The 19,240-nt window shown below is 51.5% G+C and overlaps 1 protein-coding gene across 1 annotated transcript in view; it reads left to right on the top strand.

The window, feature by feature from the left end:
- The window catches only part of LOC308249495 (uncharacterized protein), a 72,585-nt gene that overhangs the window by 28,569 nt on the left and 24,776 nt on the right, over positions 1–19,240 (top strand). Inside the window, exons 16-33 of the mRNA XM_080671095.1 lie at positions 2,591–2,689; positions 2,956–3,000; positions 3,111–3,209; positions 5,387–5,440; positions 5,672–5,779; positions 7,162–7,215; positions 7,782–7,880; positions 9,164–9,217; positions 10,144–10,242; positions 10,349–10,402; positions 10,500–10,553; positions 11,689–11,742; positions 13,251–13,304; positions 15,083–15,127; positions 15,447–15,545; positions 16,768–16,875; positions 17,151–17,204; positions 18,792–18,845. Of these exons, the coding sequence (XP_080527221.1) occupies positions 2,591–2,689; positions 2,956–3,000; positions 3,111–3,209; positions 5,387–5,440; positions 5,672–5,779; positions 7,162–7,215; positions 7,782–7,880; positions 9,164–9,217; positions 10,144–10,242; positions 10,349–10,402; positions 10,500–10,553; positions 11,689–11,742; positions 13,251–13,304; positions 15,083–15,127; positions 15,447–15,545; positions 16,768–16,875; positions 17,151–17,204; positions 18,792–18,845 (1,287 nt within the window). The remainder of the gene's footprint in view (positions 1–2,590; positions 2,690–2,955; positions 3,001–3,110; positions 3,210–5,386; positions 5,441–5,671; positions 5,780–7,161; positions 7,216–7,781; positions 7,881–9,163; positions 9,218–10,143; positions 10,243–10,348; positions 10,403–10,499; positions 10,554–11,688; positions 11,743–13,250; positions 13,305–15,082; positions 15,128–15,446; positions 15,546–16,767; positions 16,876–17,150; positions 17,205–18,791; positions 18,846–19,240) is intronic.

Raw genomic sequence — 19,240 nt, 5'->3', positions numbered from 1 at the left:
CCCACCTCCCCCACCTCCTGCCTTTCCCCCCTGACCACTTAAAGGGACGGCCGGAGAGGCTGTTTGGCACTGCCCGTGGGAAGGGATCGAAGTGTTCTGCTGGGACGGTTTACCCGTGTAGTGGATCACAATGTGTTTTCCCCCAACGCTCTGGATAACAAACTCAAGGGCCACAGCAGGAGATTATGAACCCTATTAACTGAGTCAGCGAGCACATTCCTATCACCGCTCTCACATGTTAAGCAACACATCTGCTTCCCCTGCGCCCTTGGCAGCGACGTTCTTCCTCTGGGAGAAGGACTCTGCTCACAAGATCCTGCTGCCCAGAAGTGGCTGGGGCCTGCCAGTCCCCTCACGCCCATCGGTTGATGAGCAAGTGAGATAATCCACGCAGACTCTTAGCATCAGGCCCTCCAAAAGGGTCACTGCTTCTTTAAAAAATGTATCTTGATTGTTGAAAGAATTACACGGGCCCCCCTGTCTTCTCATTGACCCCCTCCACCTCACACCTGCCCCCGCCCCCAGGCCCCCACCACACTGTTGTCTGTGTCCATGGGTTCTGCATGTACGTTCTTTGGTTCATCTCTGCTGCTTGTTAGCGGTGCTGCTCACGTTGGACGTGAGCTTCAAAAACACACACACACAGTCCATATGACACTTCAGACCCTCTGAAGCGTGGGCGTCATCACGTCTCATTGTTCTTGAAGCGCTCCCGTGCCGTCTGTAAACTCTGCCCCAGGGAGCGGCTGCCCTGGGTCTCCCTCCCCGGCCCCCTCTTCCCCGAGAACTCACTCTGAACTCAGGCAGGAGGGACCTGCTGCCCCCCTGTATCTGGTCTGCTCCCCGAAGTCCCAATCCTGCCCTCAGTCCCCTGATGAAAATAGGCACATCCACCCCCTGCCGCCTCTGAGACCCCGCCCTCGCAGGAGCCGGCTGCAGGGTTAAGGGAGGACACTCAGGGCGCCCAGGCAGCCACACACCACCCAGCTCACGGGGCCCCCCGCCTCCGGGTGCTGCCAGCACTGCCTGTTGGCTCCGGAAAGCTGCTTGGTCAAGTCCAACACCTCGCAAAACTGTTCCCCTGTCTTACCAGCGTCCCCCGTGAGACCCTGGTTCTGTGCTTGGTCAGGACCCTCTGTACCTGTGAGGGCCCCCCATGGCCCCGGCTCTCCAGGTGAAGGACACACCCACATCCGGTTCATTGCGTTTCAGTGAAGGGTGACAGGGATTGAACAGGGATTGACAGGGATTGACAGGGATTGACAGGGATTGAACAGGGATTGACAGGGAATGAACAGGGATTGAACAGTGATTGAACAGGGATTGACAGGGATTGAACAGGGATTGACAGGGATTGGACAGGGATTGACAGGGATTGGACAGGGATTGACAGGGATTGACAGGGATTGATAGGGATTGGACAGGGATTGGACAGGGATGGACAGGGATTGGACAGGGATTGACAGGGATTGGAAAGGGATAGACAGGGATTGGACAGGGATTGGACAGGGATTGGACAGGGATTGACAGGGATTGAACAGGGATTGACAGGGATTGACAGGGATTGAACAGGGATTGAACAGGGATTGACAGGGATTGACAGGGATTGAACAGGGATTGACAGGGATTGAACAGGGATTGACAGGGAATGAACAGGGATTGAACAGTGATTGAACAGGGATTGACAGGGATTGAACAGAGATTGACAGGGATTGACAGGGATTGGACAGGGATTGACAGGGATTGACAGGGATTGGACAGGGATTGGACAGGGATTGACAGGGATTGGAAAGGGATGGACAGGGATTGGACAGGGATTGGACAGGGATTGACAGGGATTGAACAGGGATTGGACAGGGATTGACAGGGATTGGACAGGGATTGATGGGGATTGAACAGGGATTGATAGGGATTGAACAGGTATTGACAGGGATTGAACAGGGATTGATAGGGAATGAACAGGGATTGACAGGGATTGACAGGGATTGAACAGGGATTGAACAGGGATTGACAGGGATTGGACAGGGATTGAACAGGGATTGACAGGGATTGACAGGGATTGGATAGGGATTGACAGGGATTGACAGGGAATGAACAGGGATTGAACAGGGATTGACAGGGATTGACAGGGATTGAACAGGGATTGAACAGGGATTGCACAGCGTTTCCTGATACTAATGAGCTCCCTAAAGCTTAGGATTGTCGTGGCGGATGAAATACAGAAACCTCGTTAAGTTTGAATTTCAGTTCAAGGAAGTATAAATGTTAGGACAGATACGTCCCGAATGCCTCACGGGACACACTTACGCGGAATTAGCGGCTGTTTGTCCGCATGAAAAGTTAACTGCGCGCCCTGCACTGGAGTGCTCTCTGGACCGCACCCTCCAGTTGGAACAGGTGGCTCCCAGGCTGCCCTGAGCGCGGCCGCATCCGCCCGCAGGGGCGGGCGGGGAGCCACTCGAGGTCAGGCACAGCCCTGCAGAGCAGCCGTGCTCCCGACCCCCTGGACGTCTGGGTGGAGGATGAAAAACTCCAAGCAGGCCATGCTGACATTTTCCTGAAATGGACGTGTCCCTTTGCCCCCCTGTAGGGAGAAGCAGGTCCCACCGGGGCCCGAGGCCCTGAAGGCCCGCAGGGGCAGAGAGGCGAGACGGGGCGGCCGGGGCCAGCGGGCTCCCAGGGCCTCCCGGTAAGTGCCGGCGTGCCGCAGCTCCAGGAAAGGCTGGCTCTCAGCCGTCCCGCTGGACTCGGACGCTGCTCGCCCAGAGAGCCGGGTTCCCTGTGAGCTGCAAGCCGGGTCTGTGCCATGGAAGCATCACACACGCTACCTTCCTGACGGGGTGGGAGTTGGCTTTTGGGTGGTCACTCTGGTCTCCCTTTGGGAAGAAGATAGACGTCTGAGAGGACCCCCTACACTGGGCTGCGCGTTTGATGGACTTTCCGTGTCCCTTTCAGGGCGCAGTGGGGACGGACGGCACGCCTGGCGCCAAAGGCCCGACGGTGAGCACCTGGTTTCCGCGGCGTGAAGTTCAAGTGGACACAGGGCTTTGGATGTTGGCGGAGACTCCTCCCTCGGTCTCTGCTCATGGTGTCTCTCTTGACTCTCATAGGGTTCCGCAGGCCCCTCTGGGCCCCCTGGCCTGGCAGGGCCCCCCGGATCCCAGGGACCTCAGGGCAGCACTGGACTTCCAGGAATCCGAGGCCAACCGGTAATGTTCTTTAACCCGCTATTGCCGTTAGCGTAACGGGGTGAGCTCCCCGAGAGGGTAGCATCGGGTGAGATGCGATGAAACCGTGGGGCGTAACGGAACGAGGCGAACGGAGGCAGGGACCTTCATAAAGAGAAAGCAAATGTTCACACACAGTGTTGATGTTTGAATTCAAAGTGGAACATCGTGTGAGTGGTTTTTTATGTGAAATAGTAAGGTCAAAACTGTACGTTCCAACTCACAGGATTTTACAAGTAGTTGAGTAATAAACATTATAGAAACGTTAGCAAGCCAGTGTGGGGAAATGTGGAGGGTTAATGGAGACTTAGAATGATGATGTGACTAAAAGTGGATTCAACAACTATTTCTTGACGGTGCTTCAACCGAGCTACCCGGCTAGGGCTTAATTTTTATTGAATTTATTGGGGTGACATTGGTTAATATAATTCTATAGGTTTCAGTTATATAATTCTATAATACAGAGTGCCCCCCCCCAAAATGTATACACGTTAACAGCTGATAGCTCAATTTTGAAAATGAAATACATTTTAATAAATATTGCCTTTATAATTATTCAAAATGTGTGTATACATTTTGGGGGAACCCTGTACATTATCGGTATATTGAATCGAGTGTTCACCACCCCAAGTCAAGTCTCCTTCCATCTGCATGTACCCCCTTCACCCTCTCCCACCCTCCCCCTCCCCTTTCCCTCTGGTCATCACCACACTGCTGTCTGCAACCAGGAGGTTTTTCCCTTATTTATTTAATTGTTTTACTTAATCCCTTCACCTTCCTCGCCAGCCCCCTGACTCAGTCCCTCTGGCAGCTGTCAGTCTGTTCTCTGTGTCTACGCGTCTGTTTCTATTTTGTCTGTTAGTTTATTTTGTTCATTAGGTGCCACATGTAAGTGAAATCGTATGGTGCTTGAAGAAAGCTTTCAACATATTGTTATATTTAATGAGTTTCCATATTTTATAGAAATTATTTTCTAGGAAAAATATTATGATGTGCCCAATAAACAGATTGAAAACTTGTGCTTACATATGTTTTATATACACACACACACACACACACACACACACACACACACATACACACACACATATATATACATATGTTATATATATACACATACACACACATATATACATATGTTATATATATACACATACACGCACACATATATACATATGTTATATATATACACATACACATATATATGTTATATATATACACATATACATATACATACATACATATATATATAAAACACATTTTTTCTAGTACTGCTTAAATATTTTAGATTCTGTTCCAAGTAATTTGGCTATGCTGATAAATTCTTCTTGCTGGCGGCAGATTTATTAAAACATGAGGGTTGCTGATACGTCACGTTTCATTTCATCACATTCTCAATTTGGCAATCTGGTTCCTACAACCTAAACTGCAATCGGTATTCGAAGACACACATACATAAAACCCCGAACAAAGAAAACCCTAAGCCCCGTAGAGATGAAATGCCCTATTTGAAGTTGTCAGACTCTCAGTAGATAGAACATAAATATAAAATTAGTTTGATTCTGGCCCTAGCTGGTGTGGCTCAGTGGATAGAGTGTCGGCCTGCGGACTAAAGGGTCCCAGGTTCGAGTCTGGTCAAGGGCACATGCTCGGGTTGCGGGCTCGATCCCCGGTAGGGGGCATGCAGGAGGCAGCCAATCAATGATTCTCTCTCACATCATTGATGTTTCTATCTCTCTCTCCCTCTCCCTTCCTCTCTGAAATCAATAAAAATATATTAAAAAAATAAAATTAGTTCGATTCTGGGTGAGCGAGTCTATTTCCTAAAATAAACCCTGAGTAGCTTTTGTGTAGGCGGGGTGATGGTTTGGTCCTAATTTTAGTGGTTGAATTGGAATACTAGCTAGATAATTGTGATGATCCTAGCATGCGGAATAAGAAGCCACATTGAAAGACAAAGCTCTGGGGGACCACTGTAAGATACACTGCTACCAGGCTCTGCGGAGTCTATGAAAGTTCACACACATGGTGCAGGATCTCCAACGGGACAGCCAGCGCTGGCATTTGCTGCCAGTCCTGACTCCGTTCGCGTGCTCGGGCTCGGGGCTGATGAAGGAGGGCAGGGACGGTGCTCCCCGCTGAGGATGCTTTCATTTCAGGGCGACCCAGGAGTCCCAGGCTTCAAAGGAGAAGCTGGCCCCAAAGGGGAACCGGTAAGGGCTCCTTCTTTTTAAATGACGAGAGGAACATACACGTGGTCTCGCAGCCGGCCGCTCAGATTGCCGCAGTGTGTGAATGCCAGCCGGGAGAAGGGCATCCCTGGGCCTGGACACAGCCCGTTGCATGTAACTTACCCTGTGTGCCTGACGTCGCTAAATGCATCTCCCCACGCTGCTCCCTGGTGGGCTGGCCTTGTCTGGTAACTGCTCTTCTGTTTTCAACAGGGGCCCCACGGCATTCAGGGTCCCATCGGCCCCCCTGGCGAAGAAGGCAAAAGAGGTCCCCGCGGTGACCCCGGCGCAGTGGGTCCTCAAGGGCCGGTGGGAGAAAGGGTAAACTGAGTCATAAACAAGTTCTCACGGTGGCGGGGGGTGAGTCCCGGGAGAGTAAGGAAAGCAGAGCAGCTAAGAGACGTCTTGCAGGTGCTGGCTCAGCATGGTGATCTGTGAGTTAAAGGAGCCACCAGCTACTGTGTCTTCACCCATGCAGCTAAGGCCGTGGTCGGCAAACTGCGGCTCGCGAGCCACGTGCGGCTCTTTGGCCCCTGGAGTGTGGCTCTTCCACAAAATACCACGGCCTGGGCGAGTCTATGTTGAAGAAGTGGCGTTAGAAGAAGTTTAAGTTTAAAAAATGTGGCTCTCCAAAGAAATGTCAATCGTTGTCCTGTTGCTATTTGGCTCTGTGGACGAATGAGTTTGCCGACCACTGAGCTAAGGGGCTGAGCTAATACCGACTGGTCACTGTGCTATGCCCATTGGCTGTGTTGCTTGGGATACACCAGTGGGCAGAAGGCTGTGGTCCCAGCCCTCAGATGGGGGCTGGCAAACCATAGTCCACGCTGATGGGGAGGTTAGCACAGAACAAGTCAGCAGGCAAATAAAAATATAAGGACGCATGTAATAAACGCCCTGCACACTTCGGAAGTAACGGGGCGATGAGGCAGGAAGAACTCTGAGTGTGTGACTGTGGGGTGACGTCAGAGGAGGAGGTGAGGAGACAGGATCCTGTGGGAAGAGGGCGTTTTAGCAGAGACCTGGCCATGAGGATGTGCGGGTGGGAGGACGTGGGAGGAAACAGCAAAAGCCGAGCCCGAGGCTGCCTGTAAGTCCCGGAGGATGAGACAGGCCTGAGGGGACAGTCCAGGGGTCCTCGAACTACGGCCCGCGGGCCACATGCGGCCCGCCGAGGACATGGATCCGGCCTGCCGGGGGCCGCTGCCTGTCCTGCTTAGCAGCCGACGCGTCCCGGGCCCGCAGTGCGCATAGGAATCTGTTCATCGTTGTTTTTTTTAAACTATAGTCCGGCCCTCCCACGGTCTGAGGGATGGTGACCTGGCCCCCTGTTTAAAAAGTTTGAGGACCCCTGGGACAGACCGCACTCACACTGTGAGCCTCAGGGCACAGGCCCGGGCGGGTGTGGCAGTGTTGCTTGTGTAGACGGCGCCCCGGCTCTGCCTGGCCGATCTGTCTGTCAGTTCACATTGGATCGGACCCGGAGTTGTTAGAACATGCCTTGCTCTGGATAACGTTTTGGCTCGGCACTTACACGTTCTTGAAAATGGAAGATTTCCTCCGTGTGGTCAGGTTCCTATGTGTACGCGCTGCCTGTGGGCCTGACCCCGTCCGAAGCCTGGGAACTGGAGGGAGAGTGAGCCCTCCTTGTGGGTCACAGAGCCGCCCGCGGCTGGTGAGACTCGGCTCTTGCTCGTTTGTAGGGTGCTCCTGGCAACCGTGGCTTCCCGGGCTCCGACGGCTTACCGGGACCCAAGGTGAGGCCTTTCCGTCAGTGCGGGCCACGGCGCTCCAGAAGGGGCCACGGCCCAGGTCGGGATTTAGCCTTGGCCCCGGGGGGGGCGGGTCCAGATCCAGAAAAGCTTGGGGCACAGATGTCAGGCCTGATGTCAACCCGTCTTGGGCGAGGTCTGTGTGGTGGGGGGGTGGGGGGGCCTGCCCATGAGGGGGTACACGGGAGCTTGTTTCCAGACTCCTCAGGGAAATGCCCGAGAAGAAAAGGTCGTGGCCATTTCCTTGAGCTGGCACGTACTTTTTTCTTTACCTGGAAATGTAGATTCTTTCGAAATTCTGTTCCCCCCAGTGTCCAAACGATTGTAGCGAGGCCCTCCTCGCCCCTTTCACCGGTAACGAGGGCGCAGCGCTCTCTGCCGGGAACGCATGTTAGAGCAGAGGCGAGGGGCGCTGTTGACGGGGGCGGGGGGGGGGGGTCTTTGCAGGGACTGAGCAGCTGCTGCTGGTTGTACTGGTGCTGTGGCTCCACATGTGCTCACGTGTGCCTCCCTGCGCTCTCCCCTGACACGTCTGCTTTGCTTTGGAACAGGGGGCGCAAGGAGAGAGGGGTCCTGTCGGCTCCTCAGGACCTAAAGGCGGGCAGGGGGACCCAGGACGCCCAGGGGAACCAGGGCTGCCAGGCGCTCGGGTAAGAACAGGGCCTCCTTGTGGGCCATCAGCCAAGGGACCTGCCCTGGGAGTTCACTGAGGGGTGTTCCCTCCCTCTCCCCCCCTCCCTCCCTCCCTCCCTCCCTCCCTCCCTCCCTCCCTCCCTCCTTCCACCCTCCCTCCCTCCTTCCTCCCTCCTTCCCTCCCTCCCTCCCTCCTTCCACCCTCCCTTCCTCCCTCCCTCCCTCCCTCCTTCCTTCCTCCCTTCCTCCCTTCCTCCCTCCCTTCCTTTTTAGCTCACTTTCACAATTTGGAACATTTCTGTGTTTTTTGGTTTTGACCCGATTCATTCTTTTGTAAACACCGGCTTGTTATTTTTGTCACGTATGGAAAACACACCGAGTTCTGGTCTTCCTTTTTCAAAGGGTCTGCATGAACAATTTTACCTCTTTACGTGAAAAAAAGTCCCGTTTGTAAATTTCACATATATTTTGCTTGATGCTAACGTATTTGACTTGACGGAGGGAGTTTATGACAGGTGTCCTGTAAGCTCTATCCCCCACCACTTGAACATGTATGTCAACTTCGGAACGGCCCTCCCATCCAGGGCCAGCAGTGCCCCTCGGGAGAAAGGAGTCGCAGGAAAAGTTGGATGAGAGGCTACACGGGGCTCCACACGAGTTCTTTCTCCTGAACCAGCACGGAGTCCGCCAGTAAAGCCCCGCTAGCCCTCCTCCTCCTAATGAAACGTCTTCGCTCAGACATCCTTCCCCGTGTCTGATGGAGGGGGAGGGCGCTGGGTGCCGCCAGCAGTGCTTTAGGGAAAATGACTCCTGGTTTGAGACCGCATCGGGACTGGGGGGGGGCTCTGATGGGACTATACAAACCTGTGGGAGCCTAGCGTTGGCTCTCCTGCCTTTGGGGTGACTTGTGCCTGGGCCCTCCCCTCGCCGGGACCAGGGTACTGTGTCGGAGGTGCATTACAGAGAGCGGGCACATGAGATTTCCTGCACCGCCGGGTAGACTCAGGGCCTGGCATCTGGCCTGGGCATTGCGGGAGGCTTGGGGGATGCCCTGGAGGCAGAGTCCCCCCCTGATGCCACCCCGCCGGCCTCTGTGCTGGCCGCCCTGCATCCTTCTGAGCATCCTTCTGAGGCCACCCGGTGAGGCCGGGATGGCCCGTGAGCTTGTCTAGGAGACCCCGAGGCGCCCGAGAGCGGCCATTGCCAGGTGGAACCGGGTCCTGTGAATGCGATGCTGTTTTTACTTCCAGAATCTTCGACTGCAGGTCGGCTGCAAACTGACAGTTACTTTAATTTTCAGGGTCTGACGGGCAATCCTGGGGTTCAAGGTCCTGAAGGGAAACTCGGACCTTTGGTAAGTGTTCGAAGCCAGCGCCCACAACCATTGATGTTTCTGCAGGCATGCAGCTTGGTTGAGGTGAAAGCTGTTGATCATGTGCATATGCTGACCATGTTTATCCGTTTAAAGGGCCCTGCCCCCTGGAAGCAAATCGTTAGGATCTGCGTATTTTCAAATTGACCAAAATTGATCACATTTTATTGAAGTGCATGTTTGAGATTAAAATTGCTTCCTGGACATCAGTGAAGAAGTCAAAATGATGTATTCTTTTTTTAAAAATATTTTTATTGATATTTTACAGAGAGGAAGGGAGAGGGATAGAGAGCTAGAAACATCGATGAGAGAGAAACATCGATCAGCTGCCTCCTGCACACCTCCCACTGGGGATGTGCCCGCAACCGAGGTACATGCCCTTGACCGGAATCGAACCCGGGACCCTTCAGTCCGCAGGCCGACGCTCTATCCACTGAGCAAACCGGTTTCGGCCAAAATGATGTATTCTTAATATTGATGAGATTTGTCTATTAGCAACATTCTTACTTCTCGATACATTTAAGAGACACGTAGGTACGAATTTTGACGTCTCTCATATTCTGGACCCTTCTTTTACACTGCAAATGGGAGATGGAAGTCCTGAGTTTTCATTGCCACGAAGTAAAAAGAGAAACGATTCCTCTTTTCCCCTGAGCATGTGGGGAGACGTGAAGACGAGGCTCGTGCATAGCATCAGAATAAAGTCTCTTGGTCTAAAGAGTCCAAAATACTTCGGTAGCTTTTGCTTCTTTTGGTGGACACTCGCCTGCTCTAGTTCCCTAAGATGAAAACGGCGGGTAACCTAAAACACAGTGAGCTTTAACGTAAGCAAAGGCAAGTGGCAACGCGGTGATGCGATGGTTAGACAGCACTTCCACCAAACTCACGTGGCTCCGGTGGCTTTGCAGGGCGCTCCGGGCGAGGATGGCCGCCCCGGGCCCCCCGGCTCCATCGGAATCAGGGGCCAGCCTGGGACCATGGGGCTCCCCGGCCCCAAGGGGAGCAGTGTGAGTATATGCACCACGTCCTTGTCGTCTCCTGTGGCTCTCACCTGCAACAGGCGTGCTTGTAACGAACGGATTGACGTGTACGTTTGTTCTGCTTGTTCTTTAGGGCGATCCTGGGAAACCTGGGGAAGCGGGAAATGCCGGTGTCCCCGGGCAGAGGGTAACTATATACATTTTCTGCTAAAGAAAAAAAATAAAATAAAGTTACCCAAATTCTCCCGGCCCTCATCTCACCACCTCTCTCTGTGTGACGCCAGGGAGCGCCTGGGAAAGACGGCGAAGTCGGCCCTTCCGGGCCTGTGGGCCCCCCGGTATGTGACCTTTGAGCAAAAATATATTCATGTTGCAGTTCTCATTGTGTTTGTCCGAGACGTCACTTAGGATAACTTTGGGGGGAAATAAATAAGAAGTGCAGATTGAAGAATTCCGGTTACTTCCTGTGCTGGAATCTTCTGCCTCTTAAAATGGGGTGACTGGTTTCTCCATCTTAAATCTCTGTGAAATGCTGACGGCAAAAGCTACCTCGTCATCTTTATGTATCACTGTTGAAAATATGTCAACTAAGGAAAATAGAGCTTGCTTAACATTTACTACTGTATTTTCTTTAAAATATCAAAATACTGAGGATTATCTATCTTATTCTAATAATGTGTCTTATAGACATTTATTTAAGCTGGTTTTTCTTTTGGGGTCTAAAAGGAATAATATTCTTTGAGGTATATTTTCATCCTAGCATTGTAAAATGAAGCGTTTATCAGAAATGTTTTGGCATTTTGTTTGTTTAAAATGCCAAACGAATTAAAATGCTAGCTTTGTTGACTAGTTTTGAAGGTTTGATTAATGGTTTTTATGACATTTAGAAATAAGCCACAATGGAAATACCACCATTTTAGATTAGATATATGAAAGTAATGAATTTTCCCATCTCCAATTCATCCAATTTCCCCATCATTGTATGATTGGCTCCAGACGTTTTGTTTGGATGAAAAAATAAACACAGGTCCTCAGTCTCTTTGCTGCTTTGAAAGATATTTTCTCACGAGGAGGGACTTCAAACCAATAGATGACTTTTAATATATATTTCTTTATTGATTTCAGAGAGGAAGGGAGAAGGAGAGATAGAAACATCCATGATGACAGAGAATCATTGATTAGTTGCCTCCTGCACGGCCCCTACTGGGGATCGAGCCCGCAACCCAAGCATGTGCCCTTGGCCAGAATCGAACCTGGGACCCTTCAGTCCGCAGGCTGACGCTCTATCCACTGAGCCAAGCCGGCTAGGGCACAATAGATGACTTTTAATACTAGTTTAGTATCTGGCCAAAGGGAAGAACATGTGATCGGAAGAAATGCAATAAGTGGAGAGACTTCTAGTGCTCCCACAGACGGGAAGCAGGGTAAGGTCTGGCTCTGGATGTTCACGATTTCCTTTTCTCCGTGATGTAGGGCCTCGCTGGGGAGAGAGGCGAGCAGGGCCCGCCTGGCCCCACCGGCTTTCAGGTACGCGCTGGCTCCGCTGGTCATCCCTCTCCCACTGACTCTGCGCTCTTTTAAAATGCGAAAAGAGACGATAAAACGATGCGTAGCTCTACAACTTTCCAAGTCATCCCTCTTTTAGTAAATAGGGTAGACATTTGAATAAAATCAAACGTGTTTTTTTTTTTCAAAGAAAAAGAATAGACTTCCCCTGAAAAACGGATTAAAACCCAAAGCTATTAACAAATTAAAAACCAAAAAATGTTCTTTATATCTCAGTGACATATTATTTAACTGTGTTAAGGCGTATCTGACTTTATTGGCACAGTGTCTAAAAGATTTTGCTGAACAAATTTTCATAATTTATCTAAATATATTGGTATGGCAGATTATTCAGCCGCATGGATAAGCATAATTTGGGGAAAAGAAACTTTCAGGAGTATTCTAGTGACCTAATATATTGTTTCCAGAGCCTTTAAAAACCTACAAATCCAAAGAGCCTCCTGTTATCTTGTTCTCTTGTTGGCTAAGCGATATGCAAACGAAGGCCTAAGCTATCAGCTAGCTTCTGTGGTTATGTTAGGACAGTGGTCGGCAAACTCATTCATCCACAGAGCCAAATACCAACAGGACAACGATTGACATTTCTTTGGAGAGCCACATTTTTTAAACATAAACTTCTTCTAACGCCACTTCTTCAACATAGACTGGCCCAGGCCGTGGTATTTTGTGGAAGAGCCACACTCAAGAGGCCAAAGAGCCGCATGTGGCTCGCGAGCCGCGGTTTGCTGACCACGGGGTTAGGAGATGGAAGTCTCTCATTCTGTGTTTGCTCGCCTCGTGTCGGAACAGTAGCTTTTGCTGGAAAATGGAGTCCCAGAGGCGCTGTGGGCTGCAGAAGGCCCACTGCTCACGCGGGCTGCAGAAGGCCCACTGCTCACGTGGGCTGCAGAAGGCCCACTGCTAAGGTGGGCTGCAGAAGGCCCACTGCTCACGTGGGCTGCAGAAGGCCCACTGCTCACGCGGGCTGCAGAAGGCCCACTGCTCACGCGGGCTGCAGAAGGCCCACTGCTCACGTGGGCTGCAGAAGGCCCACTGCTCACGTGGGCTGCAGAAGGCCCACTGCTAAGGTGGGCTGCAGAAGGCCCACTGCTCACGTGGGCTGCAGAAGGCCCACTGCTAAGGTGGGCTGCAGAAGGCCCACTGCTCACGTGGGCTGCAGAAGGCCCACTGCTAAGGTGGGCTGCAGAAGGCCCACTGCTCACGTGGGCTGCAGAAGGCCCACTGCTCACGTGGGCTGCAGAAGGCCCACTGCTAAGGTGGGCTGCAGAAGGCCCACTGCTCACGTGGGCTGCAGAAGGCCCACTGCTCACGTGGGCTGCAGAAGGCCCACTGCTCACGTGGGCTGCAGAAGGCCCACTGCTCACGTGGGCTGCAGAAGGCCCACTGCTCACGTGGGCTGCAGAAGGCCCACTGCTAACGCGGCCTGGTCCACGTCACCGGCTCACGCCTTCCTTGTTGTTTGGTTTCAGGGGCTTCCGGGCCCCCCAGGGCCTCCCGGAGAAGGTGGGAAGCCCGGTGACCAGGTGAGTGTCCAAAGGAGAAGAGCAGCAATACCTCCATCCCCCGCTCCTTACTGCCCCTCATGATGGGGAGCCTCGTTCCGGCTGGATTTGCATATATTATCTTTTGGTGATATCTTTTCATTGACCTCAGGGAGGAAGGGAGAGGGAGAGAGAAAGATAGAAGCATCCATGATGAGAGAGAATCATGGATGGGCTGCCTCCTGCACGCCCCACACTGGGGATCGCGCCCACAACCTGGGCCTGTGCCCTGAGGGGGAATCAAACCCTGACCTCCTGGTTCACAGGTCGACGCTCCACCACTGGCCACACCAGCCGGGCCATATATTATCTTTTTTAGCCCTCAAAACAACCCCCACTACTATTATCACCCCCTGTTGCGGAGAGGACGGAGAGGCACCCAGATGTTAGGTCGCACAGCTGATGGGCTTTGAGCCCAGGTCAGATGCTTCCCACGACTGTTCTTAATCCCTGAGTGCATCTTAGTCATGTGATCGAGTTCTACTGGAGGCTTTACCACCTGTTATGAACAGATCCTACTTTATTCCTATCATTTTTATGAGCACATGGATTTATTTAATTTATTTTTCTCTGAGTAATTCCTTCATCCCACCATTCAACCAATGTTTGCTGAGTGCTGCGTGCTTAGCTGGACTAAGCCTTGCTTGGCCTTCACCAACTGAACCAGATGGCCATGGGCCTTGCCCTTGTGCCATATCTCAGTAGGGGACGGAAGGATAGGGAGACGGTTACAGTGATTCTAACTGCTATGCTGGGGGAGCACTGTGTTTATGGAAACCCAGGCGATGCTGTTGATTCAGACTGGAGGTTTAGGAGAAGTTTCCTGGACGAAGTCATAACTTCCATGAGATCTGAAGGGTGAGATGGTAAGCGGAGGAGGAAAGGTGAGGCAGCGCGCTAGGACAGGGAACAGGAAGGACGCTTTGCAGGTCAAGTTAAGGCCGTGAGCACAGTTCTGTAAGTGAGGAGTGCCCAGTGCTACTCAGAGTGCAGGGAGGCTGGAGGCGTGAACTGGGGCCAGACCATGGAGGGTCTTAATTTGAGTCCTATGTGCTCTTCCTCTTAGAATTATGGGCAGCTGATGAAGGGTTTTTAAGTAGGGGCGCTACTGTTTGATGTGGGTCTTAGGAAGATCACCCCTCAATGAAGACAATAATTTCAAGGGATAAGTCCAGAGGCCTCCTTTATACCTACAGTGATTATCTTTATCAAAGAAAGAAGACTTCATGGAAAAACTTTTCTTTAGTTAAAAACAAACTTTAATGGAGTCACGACTGGCCTCGTCTGAACCCAAAATTCCTAGTAGAGTGTATTACCCACATTATGTGTTCAAGAACTTTTTACTGAGTTGAGTGGAATTGGCTTTATTCAAAAGACCAGTACGCTACTGCTTTTAATTTCACTTCCCTCTCTTAAAACTTTTCCACATTGCATTAGGAAATAAAAGGCTTTTAGTATATATATTATTTTATCCCTAAAAAAATGAATGCACTTTGGAAGATAACATTTTGTATGCTTTCATTGCCAAAAATCAAATATTCAGTTACAATGTAAATTTTCCTGGAAAAATATTTCCATCCAATTTATGTGACACCCACTCTATTTATAAAAGTGGACACATCTTCCTTCAATATTTTGGGCTTAGGCAGACTTGTAATAGTGCATTAAAAAATTACGTGTATGATCTGGGCATATTTCTAATAAATAAATAAAATTTAGCTCAAAGATTTTCTTACAACGTTTTCAAATGTATTTTATAGGGAGTTCCTGGCGATCCGGGGGCTGTGGGCCCCCTGGGACCTCGAGTAAGTATTCTCTGCTTTACAACTAACTGCTGCCGTTGGCTTCCGTTTAAAAAGCACCTTTTACTGTATCTTAAGTGGGGCTTCGCTGTAGCATTAAAATTCTTCTACGTGTTGACAATCAATCCCATGAGCAATGTTCTGTGCCGTGAAACGGCTCCATCCTGCCTTCACGTTTATTTCTTGTCACTAAACTGGGGAAATGGCCTCAATCGTTGTTCGTTTCTAAACTTTTCTCCGGGAAGAGCCTCTTCCGTGTTTTCAGGAATGTCCCTAACCCACCTGTAGATCACGCACTGAGGTTGTCTGCATTCCATGCTAGGGAGAGCGCGGCAACCCGGGGGAGCGAGGAGAACCGGGGACAACCGGGCTGCCTGGCGAGAAGGGGATGGCGGGCGGCCATGGTCCCGATGGCCCCAAAGTAAGTATGGACCGGGACTGTGTTCCTCGGGTTTTTCAGGTCATTTGATTATTTAGTTTTCTTCCTCCACAAATACGTAAGGAGCACCCACAGGCTTGCCCTGGGCACTACGCGCCCGCTGAAGAGGAGTCTCAGGGCTGTGCTGGGTTCAGCTCCCCTTTCCTTGTTTTGCATCCCACCAGTCTGCTTACAGAGTACACGGAAGAACGTTGTTTTTGCGATCTAAAATACAGCACAGCCGAAGGCAAAAACCAGTGCCATTTCTTTTGGGGCGCCACCTTAACGCTGATGGGAGACGATGTGACCGATTTCAGTGTAAAGAGCTGAAGTAGGGTTTTTCATGATTATGCAGACCTTTAAGATCCAAAGTGATGGCATAGGATCTGCTTCAATATAATCACCGAATGAGCCTCAAAAGCAGCTTAATATCATGGGTTTATTACCGAGAGAATGAAATACTCTCTAAATGTACTAGCTCCTTTCTTTATTAGAATCTCATCTTGATGTTACCAAAACAAGGAAAAAAAAAAAAAAAGGCAGCGCTATCATTTTTATTTGAATCAGTACTTAATTTCCCCAAAGGGAAACGTTTGTGGGATCCCTTAACATGACCCGCGTGGTTCAGGGCCCACTCAGGGTCCGGTTTCTGGAGGCGGCCGCACACTAAAATGAAGAGAGAGACTAGAAAAGAGTTAATTTGGGAAAATGGGGAGCCAGGCGGGAGTCAACCTCCAGTTGGAAGACTACTGCTAGGCTCTGGCCTTGCTATCCCTTTTATTGGGGCTGTGGGATACACCCATTACCCTTAAGCAGCCTTGGGAAACACCCATAGCCCTTAAGCAGGAAATAAGCGGATTATCATATCAGTAAGGATTTGCATGATTACAAGATGGGGAAGTTGCCTCAGTTACCATCTCTCCATTAGATAGGGAGTGGTTGGCTCTGACCTTTCAGAGCTTCAAGGTTGACCAGCCTCTTTCTATTAGTGAGACAATGATTGGTTTCCGGCAAACATTGAAAACATAAACTGACTATCACAATGGCCGGTCTGATGGCTGTTTTTTTAATGAACTCAGAGGCAATTTTTCCAAGTGAAACCTATAAGCACCCAGTCATACCATGTGAAATCTCCGAGAATCCACTGTTTTGGCTGCCAGCACGGTAACCCATGTGGTTCAGTTTGGATGTTGAGGTGATCTCCCTTCCTGGTGGTTCGTTTCAGGGCAGTCCAGGACCCGCTGGAACCCCCGGAGACACAGGCCCCCCAGGCCTTCAGGGCATGCCCGGGGAGCGAGGGATCGCAGGGACGCCTGGCCCCAAGGGCGACAGGGTAAGCCTTCTTTCTTTTTGCTGCGTTCATCCAGTGAGATTTTCGACTGATAATGACTTCCTGGGCAGACTTCTACTTGCACCGTCCTGAGTCACGAGTCGTTCATGCGTTCATTTTTTAATATATATTTATTGAGAGAACGTACCGTGCCAGGCGTTGTTCTGAGCTCAAGGAGCTACAGCTCCAAGCGTAAGAGATAGCTCTCTGCTCATGAGACCTCCACCAAGTGTGGGAGAGAGACGCCAACGAATGCAGGCTGCTCTGTGTCTCCCCAGGGTGGCATCGGAGAGAAAGGTGCTGAAGGCACAGCTGGGAACGACGGAGCAAGAGTAAGTGAAATCATTCTTGCCCTCCCCACCCGCCCCCCGCCCCCCCGCCCCAGCCCTGGAGTCAACATTATCACCATCATGTGAATTTGCCCGGACTTTCCAACATCAAGTTTGTCGTGCTTCCACGGTGGGCGGGCTTGGGAATGAGGAAAGCCGAGGTTAGGTGCTGATCAACCGTGGACACCCGTTTTGCTTACCTTGAGGAAGGGCAGCCAGAAAGGAAAGTCACTGTTGAGAGCCTGAGAGGTCACTGCTGTAAGCGGTGGGGCCTCTGTCATCTTTCTACGTCACAGGCGTGTTTAGTCTAGCAGGGAGCTGATCTAAGGAGCCGGTCCAACCTCCTGCCAGCCGGGGCAGGTAGGGTTTTGGAGAGCAGAGCTGTGATGAGTGTTTCTCAGGCTGGTGGAGGTCAGGGGTGAGAAAACAGCAGCGCGATGAATCAGCATTCGTAAAGGGGAAATGAAGAAGACCTTTTCCCTCTGGGAAAAAGTGTGTAAATTTACTTTCTTATTTCATCAACGCCTTTAAGGAAGTGTATTATTGGAAGAACGCTGTTCCACTCTAGATCCAGAGGATTTAATACAGTTTTCTCGTGTTCTTGTTAATAATATAAAATTGAAAAGTTATTTTTGTTCCCTAAGCTTCTTCAGCAGTGCGTACAGAGATTAAGTTATAAGCGCATAGCTGGCTGCGCAGGAAGAGGCAGTACACGTGTAGCAGAGGGGAAACGTGGTTTGGGAAGAGCGGCCACCGAGGGGAGGAGGGGGAGTCTGTGGCCACGTGTCGAGGAGACCCAGTTGGTATCCCGTGGCTCTGAGCGAGAGAACCCTGGGCTCTGAGCCAGAGAACCCCATCGTCTCAGGGTAGCTGGGCTGTGACGCTTCCTTACATCCAGGAGGAGGTAGAAAGCCAAACGCATGAGCCACTTCACTTTTCTGAAATAAAAGAGTGACATTTTGCTAGTGTATTAGAATGTAAGAATATGGCATTTTGTACAAAAGAAGACATGTCTCTTCAGTCTCCAGCCGTGGGCAAACGACGGCCCGCGGGCCGGATTCGGCCCGTTCGGCTGTTCTATCCGGCCCGCGGAGCCGAAAGAGCCGAGGGTTCTCTTGCTCTCCCCTCCGCTCCTTTACTTTGAATTTATATTAGTTCACACAAGCACTCCATCCATGCTTTTGTTCCGGCCCTCCGGTCCAGTTGAAGAACCCATTGTGGCCCTCGAGTCAAAAAGTTTGCCCACGGCTGGTCTAGACTCAAATTTCAAATAGGTGTTAGCAGCATCAATAGGCCGAGAAACAGGCAGGCGCTGGTAGAGAACAGCTCGGAGCCAGACTGCTGTCTGAAGGCCGTCACATCTGGGGGAGCTGGATTCGATGGAAGAGGTGAAAGCCTTCTGTGGAGAAAACTCAGCGGAGATGGTCCCAGACCAGAGAGAAGGGTGGGGGAGGTAGATGACATGATTTGTGCAGGTCAGGCTCTGCCAGCGCAGCCACATCGCACCAGCACAGCCCCTCTCTGTCTGCTTCAACCTGGAGGCTTGGTGCGTGCTGGCCCTCAGCCTCCTGCTCCTCTGTTCACCGACAGGGTCTGCCCGGCCCCTTGGGCCCCCCGGGTCCTGCTGGTCCCACTGGAGAAAAGGTAATGAGCCCCTCGCTGGAGTCAGAACCCTGAGGCCTGGGTGCGGGCTCTTTCTCTCAGTGTTTGCCCCTTCATAGAGCATGGCCGTCGGCTAGTTCACGTCCGCGTTCTCCCTGTTACCTGCCCTCCCCGTTACCCGCCCTCCCCGTTACCCGCCCTCCCCGTTACCCGCCCTCCCCGTTACATGCCCTCCCCGTTACCCGCCCTCCCCGTTACATGCCCTCCCCGTTACCCGCCCTCCCCGTTACCCGCCCTCCCCGTTACCCGCCCTCCCCGTTACATGCCCTCCCCGTTACCCGCCCTCCCCGTTACCCGCCCTCCCCGTTACCCGCCCTCCCCGTTACATGCCCTCCCCGTTACCCGCCCTCCCCGTTACATGCCCTCCCCGTTACCCG

The sequence above is a fragment of the Plecotus auritus genome (assembly GCF_963455305.1).
Source record: "Plecotus auritus genome assembly, chromosome: 5".
NCBI lineage: Eukaryota > Metazoa > Chordata > Mammalia > Chiroptera > Vespertilionidae > Plecotus > Plecotus auritus.
This window is presented reverse-complemented; position numbering and strand designations above follow the sequence as displayed.